This window comes from Metopolophium dirhodum, chromosome 3 (assembly GCF_019925205.1).
Source record: "Metopolophium dirhodum isolate CAU chromosome 3, ASM1992520v1, whole genome shotgun sequence".
In the NCBI taxonomy this organism is placed as follows: domain Eukaryota; kingdom Metazoa; phylum Arthropoda; class Insecta; order Hemiptera; family Aphididae; genus Metopolophium; species Metopolophium dirhodum.
In genome coordinates this window covers 20,994,483-21,010,920 of record NC_083562.1, presented here as the reverse complement: position 1 = coordinate 21,010,920, position 16,438 = coordinate 20,994,483, and the positions used below count along the sequence as shown (strand labels likewise).

Here is a 16,438-nt window from a genome sequence, read left to right as displayed (position 1 = left end):
AGTTATGAGTTATGACTTACGAGTTGAAGGCAAAAATCAAAATCGGTTAAACTTTAGAAATGCACGGACAAAACGAGATGAATCCACTGTACTTATATACTGAACGTATTATTTCACAGTTTTCCCTGACAATTCTAGTATTGTGAGTAACGTCGTTTTGGCAAACTGGAGCGTCAATAAATTTGAATATATTTTTATAGTAGATACATATGACCTATCTATTCAATGTATTTTTAATATTAAATATCAATAATTATAGAATGCATAATACTGTATAAATGGGGCCTAGTGCTATGCGGTGGTTGGCCGCAATCACTTTAATGTGTACGTATCATCATCCGGCGTCGCTGGATCCCGGATGGGTGACCACTCGTGTTCTTGGCAACAAATCCTTGCCCCACATAAAAACACGCGTTCCAACTGTACAAAGGCCACACTCACACTTACACACACACTCAATGACCTATGTTCCCAAGGGTAAAAAAAAATACTATCAAAAGATCTAAGAATGATAAAAATAAGTTCTTAGTATACCTACCTAAGTAGCTTAATATTAGTCATAATATTTTAAACAATTTTCTGTGTACTTATAAAATAATGATATTATACATGATGCCAAAAAGTTTCAAGTCACTGCGATAATTACAACAAAAAAAACTAAAATCTTTGTCTTTCGTTTAAATGTTAAAATTTGTCAACATTTAAAATTAAAATGTCTGTAAAACAAAGTTTGTGTATATATTTTGGATAGATATTTTGATGTAGCTGTAATAAAAACGTACGATAAACTTTTGATTCAATTTTCAAACTTTTTACCCAAAAACATATATTGTGTAAACAATAAAAAATTAAATTTAAAATACCTAAAAATACCACAAAACATACAATATATTTTGAAGAATTTTTCGTGTTCAGTAAACTCTAATAAGTATTAATAAACGGTGACATTTTCAAGTCTTTACAGTTAATAATTTAAGAGTTCCAATGATTTAAGGTCCAATAGTAAAAAACGCAAAAATATAAAAAAAAATACAGATCTTTGTAAAATTAATACGTCATATTTCATCGCTTCGATCAGAATCTAAATTTGAAAAACAGACGTTTTTACCTATACCGAACTAGTTATCAACAAAATCAATTTTCTTATTTTGCTGAACCTAATTAAAAAATAAATAATTGTAGTAACTTCAAAATTTCCCCAACATATTTATACTTGGTAAAATTTTCTCCGAATATTTACATTTTCTATACATGGTATAATTTTCAAAATATTTTGACTTTATTTGTGAGCCATTTTTATTTTATAGTTATAAATGGTATTTTCTCTAAATACTTATAAAACTTTTTTCGCCTGCTCAGAAAATTTAATATAAGCTTCCTCGTACGTTTTTATTACACTAATAAAAGAATATCAAAAATACATAGGTACCTAGTCATAATATTTTTTTTATAAGTATTTAAAGTTAGATATTTGTTAACATCTCGAAAATCTGAGAATTATTTATAACATTTTTAATATTCTTATCTACCTAAGATTTGAAAATTTAGGATTCCCACAAATAATTCATTCTGTAACCAAAAAATCTAAAAATATATAAACACAATTTTTTTTTATAGACGTTTGAAGTTTAAATTCGGAAGAAATTAGATATTTAAACCAAGAATAACGTCTTTAGTTATTTAATATTTTGATGTACCTAATCAAAAATGTTATTTGCATGGACTTAAAACTTTTACGTATATTGTTATATTTTACTACCTATACGCAATGACATTTTCAAAATATTTAGTTTAGTTTAATATTTATTTATACGGTAGGTATACCATATAACACCTACAGTATTACTAATAACTAATACGAATATAAATATATAATAAAATATATTTAGTATACCTATCTAATATAGGCTGACAGACAGTCTTTCCACAGAATTCTTTTACGTATGCAATTAGTTATCATTGAATTAAAATTTAACATATAAATATACATTACAATTTACAGTGACTTACTTAACGACGAAGTCACACGACATATACTGTAATGTAGAGAAATTACCTACCTAGGTACTTCAATGATGAACCAAAATTACTTAACCAAACCATTACATCTAACATTTACCCCTCTTTTTTCTATGAATCATTTATTCAAAAATTACTTATTTACAAAAACTGAATTCCATTTCTACTTATCCAAACTACTTTCGTTGTATTAAAATATATGTTTGTCTAAAATACTAAAATATCATTGTTACATTCTTAAGTTATCATCAGCTTTTTCATTTTGCCCGTACTCAATACCTAGCAGTTTAATAAAAGTGAAATGTATAAATTTTTTTTACATTTTAACTATAGGACTTCATTCATTTTTTGTTTTTCATCATCTGACAGACAACAAAACGCAGTGTGCACTCCCAAAAATATAAATGGGTCGGACGACATACGGATTAAATGTGGACATTCTATTGTATGCGTGTGCAACGAATATAATGTACATCTTGCAGCCTGCAAATCAATAATATATTATCTTGAAAATACAGTTATCGTTTGGGACTTTACCTTTTTCTAGATGTACTTGACTACATAATTTCCATATAACCGACTTTTACGATTGAAAACTATCTATAAGCTACTATTTTGTTTGATTATTAATTTGAATAAAAAGGGTCAACGAAATAATATTTCTGAATGCGCTTTGTGCCAGGGTGCTTAAAAAGAATATTTTTCAGTTTGACCTACATACACAATAGATATTTTTTGCTCAGTTTTTCTTAACTCCGCCACAATGTACTTTTTTGTATAGTGTCCGTAAAAAATGTTAAACACTACTCAGTGCACTAGTGACCAATTAATAACGATTAAGCTTAAGCGTATTGTTATTTTATTTTTTTTTAGGATGCCGATTATTATCAGTGCGTACAAAGTTGTGAACATAGTACTTCCCGTTTAAACAGTGACTTATCTGACAACGACGGCTCAACGGCATTCGCACTGGTAAGTTTTATTAATATTAGGTACCTATACCTAATTGCTGATATTTGCTGAAATATGTTAGAGGCACAATATTTTTGTCACCGTTTGGCTTTCATACCAATATTAGACTGATAAGTGATAACACTTTGAAAATGTCGGGTATTTTACGATAGCTCAATTAGATTACTTTCATATACCTACGTGACCTTTAGTTATTATAGTGATTAATTTCAACTAAAGTCTGTTATTGAAGAGCTGTTCAGACATTTAAAGTTGGTAACGTGTGTTTTATAAAACCTTTTTTTAATGGTTTATTTAAAGTTCAAAAAAAAATGTTGAGAAAAATTGAAGAGCCATACATTTATATTTAAAGAGCAAACTCTTGTAACGTTTTAGTACAAAGTCAACCTTTCTCCGGTCATGTGAATGCAAAGTAAAATATATTCTACCGAAAATGTTTAGTATTGCCACTTTAATATTGTGGAAGAAACAAAAATACCGACTAGTCGTAAATAACCTTTCTGTTATATTTAAATAATAATAAAATCAAATAAATGTTAGTTAATTATTAAATAACTAAATAATTTGAGTTGTAAATTAATATGTCAGTCTTTTAACATGATTTATTTTGAAATTATATTTTATACTATCTATAATATTAAAAATTATTAATATTCAAATTCAAACATTGTAATACATACTTATTGTTCAATAATAATTTTGTAGGTCTGATTTTTCAGTGACGGTATGGTGCCCATTTGTGTTCATGGTTTTTATATTATGCAAGTCCCACCGGCCGGTATGAATTAGATAATATTGTACCGGTGTGACTTCAGACTTGCATCATATTAAACAATATTACGATCAAAAATATTTTACCGTTACCGTCTACCGCAGTGTGTATGGACGATGGACGTCAAATTTATTTTTACGGTAGATCTTTAAGTTTGTTTTGAACATTAAAACTACTTGCTTATTTTAAAATAAAGAAACTAATATTTTCCTTCTTGATTAATTTGAAATCATTTTTGTAATGGTTAAGAAATAGTTCAGAAAAGTTTTACCTCTAACTCTAAACGTTAATAAAATTCAAGTTTTGTCAACAGCGTGACTGCTCTTCTAATTGGTATGAATCTGATACGCAGAATGCAGATGGTTGTTTACACTCCTAAGATTATCCAGCTCCTGTTCCGGAGCGATACCGCGTTTCTTAGTTTTTCATTATTTTCCCAATCAATAACATGCCATATTTACTCCTAGTGCCACATTTAGTGCCGACCTTTATAGCCCTTTAAAAAATTAGTTAATCATGGTCTGTATCTATGTATTGAATAATTCATTGACCTTATTTATTTTGCCTTGTGAAAAGTCTCGGAAAGCGATCTAAAGCTCAGGCAACAAGTATAAGTGTGTAACTATCACGAATCAATTATGCCGGGGGATCCCGGCAGAAAGAAAGTTGGTAAAACTAACATTTGGATGTTGCTTCGCTGGGTAATATTTCAATTATTGTATTCACTATTAGAGAGATTTTTAATTTGTTATCAAACAAATAGTTTTTAGCCGTACTAGAGTACATGTTCAGTGAAGAAGGCTAAAACCCAGGTCATGGGGTTTATTGTGAAAATATTTTAATTTAGTTGAACAAACAAAAAAATAATAATAGATATGTGATATTATAGATTGTCTTGAAAGTCGATAGGTTATATTTATACAGTTCAGTGTGCAGTTGATACTTGATTACACCGATGTTCTTAAAATTAGTATAGGTATACTACCTAATCGGTGCCTAATTCTTAAATAGTTTAGTAATGGTTAGTGATAGCTGACTGATAGGTTACTAATAGTAGCTATTCCAGTCTTCATGTAGTTATGTATTCATTGATACAACAATAAGCATACATAGGTAACAGGTAAAAATAAACCAAATAAAATACAAAAGATGTTGAAAGAAAATATCAGTGTTTGGTGAAATTAGACATTAGTATACCATACTCCCAATTTGAATAATCAGAATAATGAATTATATCACTGAATACTGAGTCCGTAGTATTTGTGTTCTAAATGGTCCTTTCACACGTATCTAATGATGTGTAAGCGTACCTACACATACAACACACGATAAACATTATTCTGTTAGCTGAAAAGTTTGATAATGTTTTTTTTTTATTGTTTTATTCTATATGTTATATGTATATATTTTTATTACAATAAAATAATATTTGTGTGATAATCATTACGTCTTGGGAGGTAATATTTGATCTGAATGGTACTTAGAGAAGTAAAACAAAAAAAATCCTGATAACTTTATTAATAGTTAGGGAAAACTAAAAAACAATCGGGAAAACGGGAATATTTATGCAGTAAATAAATGTTTATCATTGACCTTAAATATTATACACATCCCATTGCAGTAATAAACTAAATATAGAAGTCGTCAAACTTAAAATACAAAGTACAAAATATTAATACTCTTACACGCATTTAATTTTTGATTTTATGAAGATTGTATTTATATCGGTTCAGTTATTGAGTTTAAAACGTATTTTAGAAAATGCCATACTATTATATTTTAGCTATTATTTTAGTATATTATAGTATACTAGGAGACTCTGTCCCTGCTTGCTTCGTTCACCACATTTAATTTTTTTTTTTTGTAAAGGGGTTAGTAAGTACGTGTCTGATGCCTTTTTTATCTATCTTAAAATGTACAAAAAACTGTAATATTGGCCACCAGGTTGATTATTTGATGAAGCTATTTTTCAAACTTTTTTGTATAATAGAGATCACGAGATATTAGAAAAATTGAGTAGGGAGTTATATAATAAAGTATATATTGTGTCATTTGTTATAATTTGTTATTGATTTATATTCAATGTGTTTAGCTTTTTCATTGTCTGGAACCACATCTTGACCCGCTCATATATTGTTCAATTCGTATGATATAGAAGAGAAAAACAATGAAACAAAAGAGGTTCTTACTAGTGTCTAATTAAATATGAAAAATCTAGAACGTACATAATAATAATGAGAGTGGGGTTGATTTGAGAGTCCTTTGTGTGTGTGTGTGTGCGTGTGTTATACGCGTCACCTATCCTAAAAGGTATAATATATTGTGTTCTTATTCATTTGATTTATCATGTATGGTGCCATGAACAATTCATTGCTTGGATAATTTACAAATGTATTAATTATGTCTAACGTGTGAATACATTTTTTTATAATATACTTATTGACTTTTTTTTAACCAACGATTAAATTGGTTTTAATAGCCACTATTTAACTATGACTTCAAAAATCAAAATATCATTAAATACATTGGAATTCGTATGTTTTTACGAGATAAAAGACACTTTAAAAATAATTTATCATATAAATTTAAGTAACTAAATGTATTTATATGTATTAAGTTTTTGATTACTGGACAACTTCAATATGATTTCAAATTTCAATATAGGTAATACTTTATTGTTTATTGTATTACATAAATATAATATATAATATTTTATAGAAATTACTTTTAACAAGGAAATTAGTAGTATTTTTCCCCATTTACCTTACCAGCATTTTACTACTGAAATAAAATATAATATTTTATTGATTTTAAACCACCTGTTGGCTAAATGAGGTCCGGGATTTTAACAGTAAGAGTTTTGACCGACAATGGATTGTAAATATAGTTTATTTTATTAAATAGTAAATAGAAACAACAATTTCCGGGTTCATGCAGGGTTACTTAGCCAGCATTATATATGATATGTATTAATGTATTGTATGTATTATTAAATGTATTATTAAATGTACAATTTTGTGTTTTTTCTAAAATTTGTATTTTGTTGTGTTATAGGAGGATCAACTAGTCAGAGTGTTGGAAAAAAATACCGAGCTAACCATCCAAAATACAGATTTACACAAACAAGTATTGCAACTTCAACATGTGAGCAAATTTAAATTATATTATTTTATACAATTTCAATTAATGTTTAAACATAGAAGTTCTTTTCATTTTTAATACAGATTTATAAATTATAATTTATATGGTATTTATTTATTTTTTCTTAGGTGAAAAAAGGCTCCGGGCTGAACTCAGTATCAGCCCGGGCAGATGCCGATCAAGAAATAGATGAAATTCTTAAGGTGAGTATATTTATACTGGGTTCATAAAAATGTTATTTTATAATCTTTATGTATTACATTGTACGATACTTTAGCTTATGCAAGATGCGACGGATAAAAAGAGAGCGTTGGAAAAAGATTATAAAGAATGCGTTGTCCAGCTTCAAGATAAGCAGCGCGAATTACAGACCCGGCCATCTAATATCAACTATGCAGAGAAAACTAGACTGTGTGAACACATTGAATCATTACAAGTAAAATATAATAATATTAATAAATAATACATAATTTATAATGGACAAATGTGTTTAAATTTAGTCTAAGATTCGAGAGTTGGAAAAGAAGATGGAATTAGAGAATGTAAAACAGGAGGAATTGCAGTTGGAATTAGAACATCACAAAAAGTCTACACTAAGAACTTCGTACAAGTCTATAGATCTGTCTTTAAACTCACCCTCAGAATCTACAACATCTAGTGTAGAACTAAGTAAATTGGATTTATACTTAATACAACAATAATAAATGATTTATAATAAAATTATTATGTATTATAATATACCTATAATAGACATGTAGTATTAAAAATTCAAAAACAACAACTATCTTTATGAACTATCCCATTAAACGTTTATGTATATTTTTTGTATTACTATTTCACAGGATCGAATTCTATTAATCATTCTTCTTTACCTGCATCATTGGAGCACATGTATTCGACTGACCATCTGAGACAACACAGATTACAATCTGCAGGTAAAAATAATTGTTTTTTATTCACATTTAACACCTACATAAATTAAGTTATGCTATAATTTGTAAAAGTCAATAGCAATAATTAATATGACTCCCATTGCAGGAGATGTATTGGAAACAATTAATATCAACAGACCAAGTATTGCGGGTAGAGTATCTACTTTGCCATCAGAAATCGACCGCATAATGGCGAAAATAGACCAAGATAATAGAGTATTAGCAGAACTAGACAAAACAAGATCTACTATAGGTAAGAATAACACCAAGTTTCATGAACTGCATAAATTGTAAATATAAAATCCAGGATGTTTAATATATATGACTAATTTTTTTAAACTAAGATTACGTAATATGTTTATTTATGAAAAAATTAATTTTATATTTAATTATATATACTGAACACCTTGAATAATGCGTATATATATATATATATATAAAAAATAAAAAATAAAAAAAACAGTTGCCGGGGGTCCTGGGCAAACAGCACCGCTGCATAAAGTCAAAATAAAAAGTGATAAAATGGATTCAAACACAGCACCGCTTCGGTCGTGCTTGAAAAAACGCAGTAAGTCATGGACAGAAAATAAAAAAAATGCCTTACTTATAGTTCAAAGAGTAGTTCATTAGATTATTAAAATTAATTTTAAAGTTAATTGTTTATCAATAAGAAAATAGTCAAATAAGCATAACTTATAGGTAATTTAACAAAATATATTCAATAGGATGTTTAGATTTTTTACTAGCACTGACGCTTTTATATGTATATAATATATAATATATATATATATTTATATATTTATATTTACTATTAAATATACTTTATTTTAATATAATTATCTAGACTAAAATTTTATAATCATTCTAGCACAATATTAATAGTTAGAACCTAAGTATTTATGGTGTATTAGTATTACGTGCATTATAATTATATTATGTAGGCATATAAGTATGCATCAAAACACATTGAAAATTAATGTGGTCCATGTGCTTATCCATTCCTGCTAAAATTATTGCTAGAATTATTTTTCCATATTTTGCAAATTGATTTTGACCAAATTAGCCGATAATGCATTACATTTATTAACTAAATAGCATATATAATATAATATGCATGAGTTTGGTCAGTGCCAAATTTATAATTAATAATTATTCTATTCAAATTATTCCTATTTATGTCTCAGCCAATTGAATTGCTAGTTCAATATTTTTTTTTTAGTAATTTTAATCTAATTATTGTAAATACGCTAAGGTACGAATTAACATACAATTTATTTGTGTTTAAATCTACATTTTGGCATATTTCAGGTTTGCCAACTGCTGGTGTACTTACACCATCTGCGAGTTCAATACAAGATCCGAATTATGCCTTGGCTTCTGTACCACCGCATATGAATTATCCATATACAGAGGTATGTCTAATATTTTGTACCTAACTAAATAGTTTGTAATTTCATATTTTACCATGTGAAGCTTTATCGCGTGGCCCCTGGTCATCTTACACAGACATATCAACCCTTATCCATTGGCACATCAGTGATGCCAACCGTAGGACCGCTTACTACAACGACTCCAGCATTGGATACTGTCTTATTGGCTACTGGACAGCAGTCAAGAATTCAACCCAAAGGACGGATTATGCCGGCAATTCCCAGCATGATCAATGCTCAACAAGATATTGATTGTGAGTGGTTATTTTTAATTTTTGCACAATGAAATTTACCACTATAAGGATTGAATTTATTTCGTAGACCAAAATAACATAATTAACGACGCATTAGGCTTAAGTATGGATTCAACAAAACGTATTGGGGAAAGGCGAATGCCAGACATGTTGGATATACCAGGAAAAGGACAATGTTATGTTTATTGTGCGAGGTAAGTAAAAAAAAAAAGGGATAAATGTTTTTATTTCGTATAATTACGTAATATTTAATTGCAGGTATACATATGATCCTTTCTATTGTTCACCTAATGAAAATTTTGAAGAAGAACTTCCAATTACCGCAGGGGATTATATTTTAGTGTGGGGTAATAAAGACGAGGTACGTTCCAGTATTATTATCATGTTTTAAATTATTGTAAATTCTAAACAGAGCGATGAATATTGTATTGGTTTTACATTCATGTGTATTATGATATTTCTAACGTATTTAGAAATATTTATTTACATAATTTTCAGGTACTACAACAACATAATTTGTTGCTATTTACTATTATTAATTATCATTATCATATATTTGTAGAACATGTAACTACATACTTTTTTTATGAGGGATTGAATTTCAAATTTTGACGGCATTGGATATTCATGTCTAAAATAGGGATTTCTCCTCAAATGATTTTTTGATATTTGTTAGTAATTACAAAACGTAAATTGAAAAAACATGAAGATTTCACTATTACTTAAAATATCATTTACCATGCACTGTGACATTTTCAAAATATTTAGAATTATTTAAAGCTATTTATAAGCATTTGAACGTTTCAAATATTTTTAGTTTTTTTTTAAATGCTAATAAAAATGTGAAGGTATCACAAAGTTTGAAAATTTAAAGATTCTTTATAAGTTTTTATCACAGCAACTTCAAAATATCAAAAGAAAATGCAAAATTTTTTTATAGACAATTCAAGTGCAAATTTGGTCAAAATTGGATGTTTAAACGAAAAATAATGATATAATTTACTTATTAAAAAAATATTAAGTATTTGTTAAGAACTTTTTGCCTCACAGATAAATCACCGCATTTTTTAAATTTTTTTCCCGTAAAAATTTGGATTTTACAGCCAAAGTAGTATATCGCGGAGAAGGTTTTAACATTTTTCTTCCCCTATAGATAGCTAGAGGGTGCTCACACATGCATATTTTTCAACTTACGATTAACAAATATTATATTTGTCTATGTAAATGGTTGCCATTGGTTACATATTGTATCACCTACTATTATTATAAATTATAATATTATAATAATGTGGCATATCCATCTTTTTATAAATATATTAAAAAAAAACAACAACAAACCCTTGCACGGACAGCGTCGGACAGGACTGCTAGTTATATAATACATACGATTTATTTTAGGTAAAAGTTAGTTGAACCTACTGTATTAACTAATAACAACAATATAGGTACCTACGTGTATTATAAAATATAATTTTCAATTACTTATACGGTTGGTTGCACTTATATTTTTTTTTTGTGTCTCTCATCACCTTTTAGGACAGTAAAAGTGCTTGGATTTTCTTCAACAGTAACTTTTCTGATAGGAAAGTGAATATAGTTGGTACTTTGGGGGGGTCAAAAGTAAAAATCTAAGCAGTTTTCAAACGCGAGGTGAAAAACAAAAGAAAAATTAAGGAAAAAACGGGAATTTTTACGCAAAATCTGTTTTCGAGAAAATCGATTTTGGTTTTTGGTGTAACTCTATTACAAATGACTGTAGCCTGTAGGTTCATGAAATTTTGACTGAATGTTTATAATTGCATTTCCTATACACCATAACATTTTCCAAATAGTTTGACTTATTTTGAGCTGTTTACGGACATTGTCAATTTCCATTTTTTTTAGTTTTTTTTTCTATAAATATCAATAACATTTTATTTGTAAAAATAAAAAAAAGCTGTAAAAAAGCGTGGAAATTTAATATAAGGCTCCTGATATATCGTTCTAATAGCACTTGAAAAATATTAAAAATACATAGGCACAATTTTTTTTTATAAGCATTTAAACTTTAAATTTTGACAAAATTTATCAAATTTATAATTTAATAATTATTTTTTAGTTAAAAATTTATAAAATATTCAACTTTTATAGCTAAAGATTGAAAATTGAAAACAAGGCTCCACGTAAATAGGTTACATATAAATTACTTTTTTTACAATAATATCATCAAATATACTTGGTAATATCATAGGCTGACTGACCGTTTTCGCTCAGAATCGTTTTTCTTATACAATGATATTATATTCAAATTAACACCATCCATTACAGTGACCCACTTGTAACCTACTGTATAGCAGAGCGACATCCACTTACCCACCTTTTTCCAATTGGAGGTACAATTTTTTTAAGAGTGTATGGAATTTAAGCGTTGACAAAATTAGATATTTATGCGTAAATTAACGATTTCTCATCAAACGGTTTTAGTTTATTTGTTGTACCTACCTACTCTATTGTAAAAAATAATAATCGTAGAAACTTGAAACATTACACTGTTACTTAAATTGTTATTTTATATTATATTCCATGACATTTAAAAAAATATTTAGTTCAATTTAAAGTTCTTTAAAGACATTTAAAATTAAAAAATTTTTTAGTGTTATTTTTTTAAAGGGTTGATAAATATTTTAAGGTACGATCAAACAGCTTAAAATTGAATTTAAGATCCCATATGAGTTGATCTTTTAGCAATCTAAAAATATTTAAAATGCATGGATACCTTAAATTATCACCAAAGTTGTTAGCATTTTAGACGTATAGTATAGTTTAAAACAAATTGAGTTGATTATAGACGTTTGAAATTGTCTTTTATTTTTAGATTTTTTTTCTACAAATGTTAGTATTTAAAAATTTGTAATTATAGTTAATAATATTAAACGCTCAATTTTTATTTGTAAGTATTTAAGTTCTAATTTTGACAAAATCTGTTATAAGATCACGAAAATATATAAATTTTATTTTATAGTTAAAAGTGTATGAAATGCTCAATTTTAGCTAAGGCTTGGAAATATATGTAAGGTTATTATATAATAAGGTAAAGGTTATATAAATTTATATTCCGGGGGATGGCCGAGAAGACTAAGGCGTCGATTATGACGCGCGCCGTCGCCGGTTCGAGCGGCACTTCTCTCCGGGCAGACATCTGTCTGGAGAAAGAGGCCATCATCCCCCGATCAGGTATGACAGAAACCTACAGGTGCCCAATTTTAAATTCTGTCAAACTAAAACACACGTGTTTACAAAAACTTACAGTACCTTCCCACAGTTAAAAACCACCCAATGGTCTAAAATGCCGCGGATTAATTAATATATATAAAAAAAAATATTATTATATTATACAAGATTCCCAAAAGTATAAATAATACTAAAAACCTTGAAAATTCTATTTAAATTGTGTGTTTAAAAATACATATTAAAAATATTAAATTAATTTTAAGCTATTAGGTATTGCCTATTTATTCCACGAACCTATTAACACTGCAGTTCAACGGTAAGTATATCGGTATTGGCTCAAAAGTAAATAACAATCATATATTTATATATGATATAAGTATATATGCTATTATAATAATTTAATAAAAATAATGTTTTTGTCAAAAATTAATTCAACCTAGGTATCATATTACTAATAGTAAAATAAATTACTATAATAGCAATATAAATACATCTTAGGCAAATCTAAAAAAATTGCAAATGTCTATAAATAGCTCAAAATGCTTGTATACATATTTATGGTGAACATTTGACGTAAGTCCGGACATTTGTTTTTGAATTAAAATAAAACAAGAAAATCGATTTTGTCAAATATTGGTGTTTTGTAAATATTTCCGCATTTTGTTTTGTTAATTATTCCTGATTATTTAGAAAAGTGCTAGTACTGTTGAGTTACCAACACATTTGTTGGATATATTTCATATGTGTCTGATAATTGTATGGTTGTACTGCTAACGTTATGAGGGATAGGTTAGATTATGTTTACATAATATTTTTTTTATTGTATAGTACAAAATGTCTATATTTTATGTAACAATAATAACCGGATATATTTCTTTGATATAGGACGGGTTTTTTGATGGTGAGCTTTTAGACGGAAGACGCGGATTAGTGCCTTCAAATTATGTACAACAACTATATGGTAGAGATCTTGAAGATTTCTATCAATCTATGGTGGTCAGACTTAGAGAATGTGACGATAGTGCGACAACTACGGTTCCTCAAAATATTGAATACATGCTCCCAGGTGAACATAAACAAATATTATTTATAATCAAAATTGCTCAAAAATTTATTGCCACTTAATTTTTTTTAAATCTCAACAGACGAACAAATGAAGAGACTGGCTCAACAAGAGTATAATAATATGTTAGAAGAATTGCAAGAAGACGATAACGTCGATGATGATGGTGAGATTTTGAAAATTGTTTACTTTTATAATTGAATTCTGTTGTTCAGCTTCTTATTTATTCTTATATTATATTAAATAACAATTAACATAACAATTCAGATAGACTTTTGTCCAAATATGGCAATAGGCATAGGAGTAAATTGCTTGCTAATAGGAAAGTATGAAATATAAATTATAAAGTATATTTTTAAGTTTGTAGAAATGTTGTAATTTAAATTTTTCTTTAAGTTTTGGAAGAGGAATACTAGAGGATATATTAGTTACAATTAGAGCTTTATATAGATCTTTAGATTATGTGTGAACTGTGGGTGATATGTCTTATTAAATAATTGTATTGTTTTAATATATTTTTGCCTAACCTAAACTAACATGGAGCTAGAAAAACGTTTATTTGAGAATTCCGTAAATAGATTGTTATTAAGAACAATTTAATAATAAAGCATTGAAATCCATTTTATTTGTATCAAATAGTTTCAAGTAACATGTTTTTTATGATAGTTAAAAAAACCAATAGGAAAAAGTAATAGTGGTCTTAAAATTTAAAAATACTTTTACATGGTGGTGGCTGAATATTCTAGACTAGTGCATGTAGAGCTAGCGTAGAGTAATAGCGTCTTGTTTTGGGGGGGGGAATTGTTTTTCCGGGACATCGTCACTGTTAGACATGTTCTTCTCGCTGCTAGTACCGGCACCGAAGCAGCTGACATTGGAAAGGCAGTTGAACAAAAGCGTGCTGATTGGTTGGAATGCACCTTCATCTGAAGAAGGTTGTTTGCCAGAGTCATATCACGTATACGTAGATGGAAATTTGAAAACGACTATTAAAGCTACAGAAAGAACCAGAGCTTTAGTTGAAGGAGTTGACTCAAACAAGGTAATAATAATATATAGTTATGTGTATATTATTTGGTGTAAAAATAAAATTTAGTTTGGTTTTTAAAAATGAATGCACAATATTAATTATGTATACTTATGGCTATTACCTACATAATAATTCCACATATATTAATCTATGACCAAATAAATGTACATAATATAACCTAAGGTATATAATTGTGTAAGCCAACAACAAACAACATTTTCTTTAACGTTTTTACTGTTACACGCTAATATATATAATATGTCACTTATATAGCAGTATTACCAATGATTACAATGATTTAAAACGAATTGAAATTGAATAACATATTATATACATATATTATAAGTTACATATACATACGTCATAACAGTATTTACTATAACTTGCTGATTCGAGTTGCAATACGACTTTGATGTTTTATGTTGGAATTATTATTTATGTAAATAAATGTTTAATGATTGTATTTCATGACATTGAAGTTTCCCATAGCTTTCTATTAATTTTATTCTTATATGATCAAAATATAATAGTGTATTAGGTAGGTATCTAAAAAATATAATTTTCAATTGCATTGTTTTAGTAAAATATTTATAAATGTTTCCTAAATATATTTCTAAAAATGAAAGGCTTTGTTTTGCTTATTTCTGAATGCAATACTTAACTTGCGTTTTAAATATTATTACGATGTATGGTTTGCAGCCACATAGGATCAGTGTAAGATCTGTAACAGCTAATAGAAGAACTTCTAGAGATGCTGCTTGTACTATGGTTATTGGTAAGGAAAAAGAGTTGCCATTACGGCCATCACACGTAAAGGCTAGCCAAGTGACATCCACGTCCGCTGTTATATCGTGGCTGCCAAGCAATAGTAATTTTCAACATGTGGTTTGCGTTAACAATGTCGAACTCAGAACTGTCAAACCAGGTGTTTACAAACACACAATAACAGGTAAAATTAATTGTTTTTAATAGATAGGTACTATTATAGACATCATCATTATCATCAAATATGCATATTATAGCTTTTATAGTTGACCGATTACCATTTAACAGTTTGTACAATATGTGTTGTATTTTAATCAAATGCATTTCAAAGGGTCATGTTGAATATTGTAGTTGTAGGTATAAATATAACGGCATGTGCTCGTTAATTGGTTTTTAATTTTTACAAAGAAAGTTGTAAAATAATTTTTCTAGAAAAATAAAACCATCATGTTGTATAATATACAAATAACATTACAAATAAACAAAGTAAAAAATAGGTGTAATATTATTTTTGAGTTAACCTAGTTAGTAGTTTCATATTCCTATTCAGTTAATTGAGTGCGTCTGAGAATCCCCTATGTAAATAATTGCAAGTTATATATTTTGTATAACGATGTCCTGTTGTTGTTTACTAGTTATTTTATTTTTGTATTTAATATTTATATTTGTGTCATAAGTCTATGCAAATGTTATTATAACATTTATTAAACTGTTACAGTAGTGTCATTTTAGTTTTTATTAGTTGGGGGCGTAACTTTATTCTATACCTGAGGCAAAAATTGCATCATTTTATCATAGCAAAAAAGACGCAGAGGAGCCAAATAATAAGTTATGGTACCTACCTATACCG

The 16,438-nt window shown here is 27.9% G+C and overlaps 1 protein-coding gene across 7 annotated transcripts in view; it reads left to right on the top strand.

The window, feature by feature from the left end:
- Window positions 1-16,438, top strand: part of LOC132940168 (RIMS-binding protein 2) — a 42,356-nt gene that overhangs the window by 11,889 nt on the left and 14,029 nt on the right. For 4 of the 7 annotated variants that reach the window (XM_061007615.1, XM_061007614.1, XM_061007616.1 and 1 more), the window contains exons 2-17: window positions 2,893-2,991; window positions 6,818-6,907; window positions 7,033-7,107; window positions 7,182-7,340; window positions 7,405-7,573; window positions 7,747-7,839; window positions 7,943-8,089; window positions 8,300-8,404; window positions 9,145-9,248; window positions 9,310-9,520; window positions 9,588-9,714; window positions 9,779-9,881; window positions 13,616-13,796; window positions 13,876-13,959; window positions 14,624-14,835; window positions 15,523-15,772. In XM_061007615.1, coding sequence (XP_060863598.1) covers window positions 2,893-2,991; window positions 6,818-6,907; window positions 7,033-7,107; window positions 7,182-7,340; window positions 7,405-7,573; window positions 7,747-7,839; window positions 7,943-8,089; window positions 8,300-8,404; window positions 9,145-9,248; window positions 9,310-9,520; window positions 9,588-9,714; window positions 9,779-9,881; window positions 13,616-13,796; window positions 13,876-13,959; window positions 14,624-14,835; window positions 15,523-15,772 — 2,209 coding nt within the window. The remainder of the gene's footprint in view (window positions 1-2,892; window positions 2,992-6,817; window positions 6,908-7,032; window positions 7,108-7,181; window positions 7,341-7,404; window positions 7,574-7,746; window positions 7,840-7,942; window positions 8,090-8,299; window positions 8,405-9,144; window positions 9,249-9,309; window positions 9,521-9,587; window positions 9,715-9,778; window positions 9,882-13,615; window positions 13,797-13,875; window positions 13,960-14,623; window positions 14,836-15,522; window positions 15,773-16,438) is intronic. The other 3 variants (XM_061007617.1, XM_061007618.1, XM_061007620.1) reach the window with 3 other exon arrangements.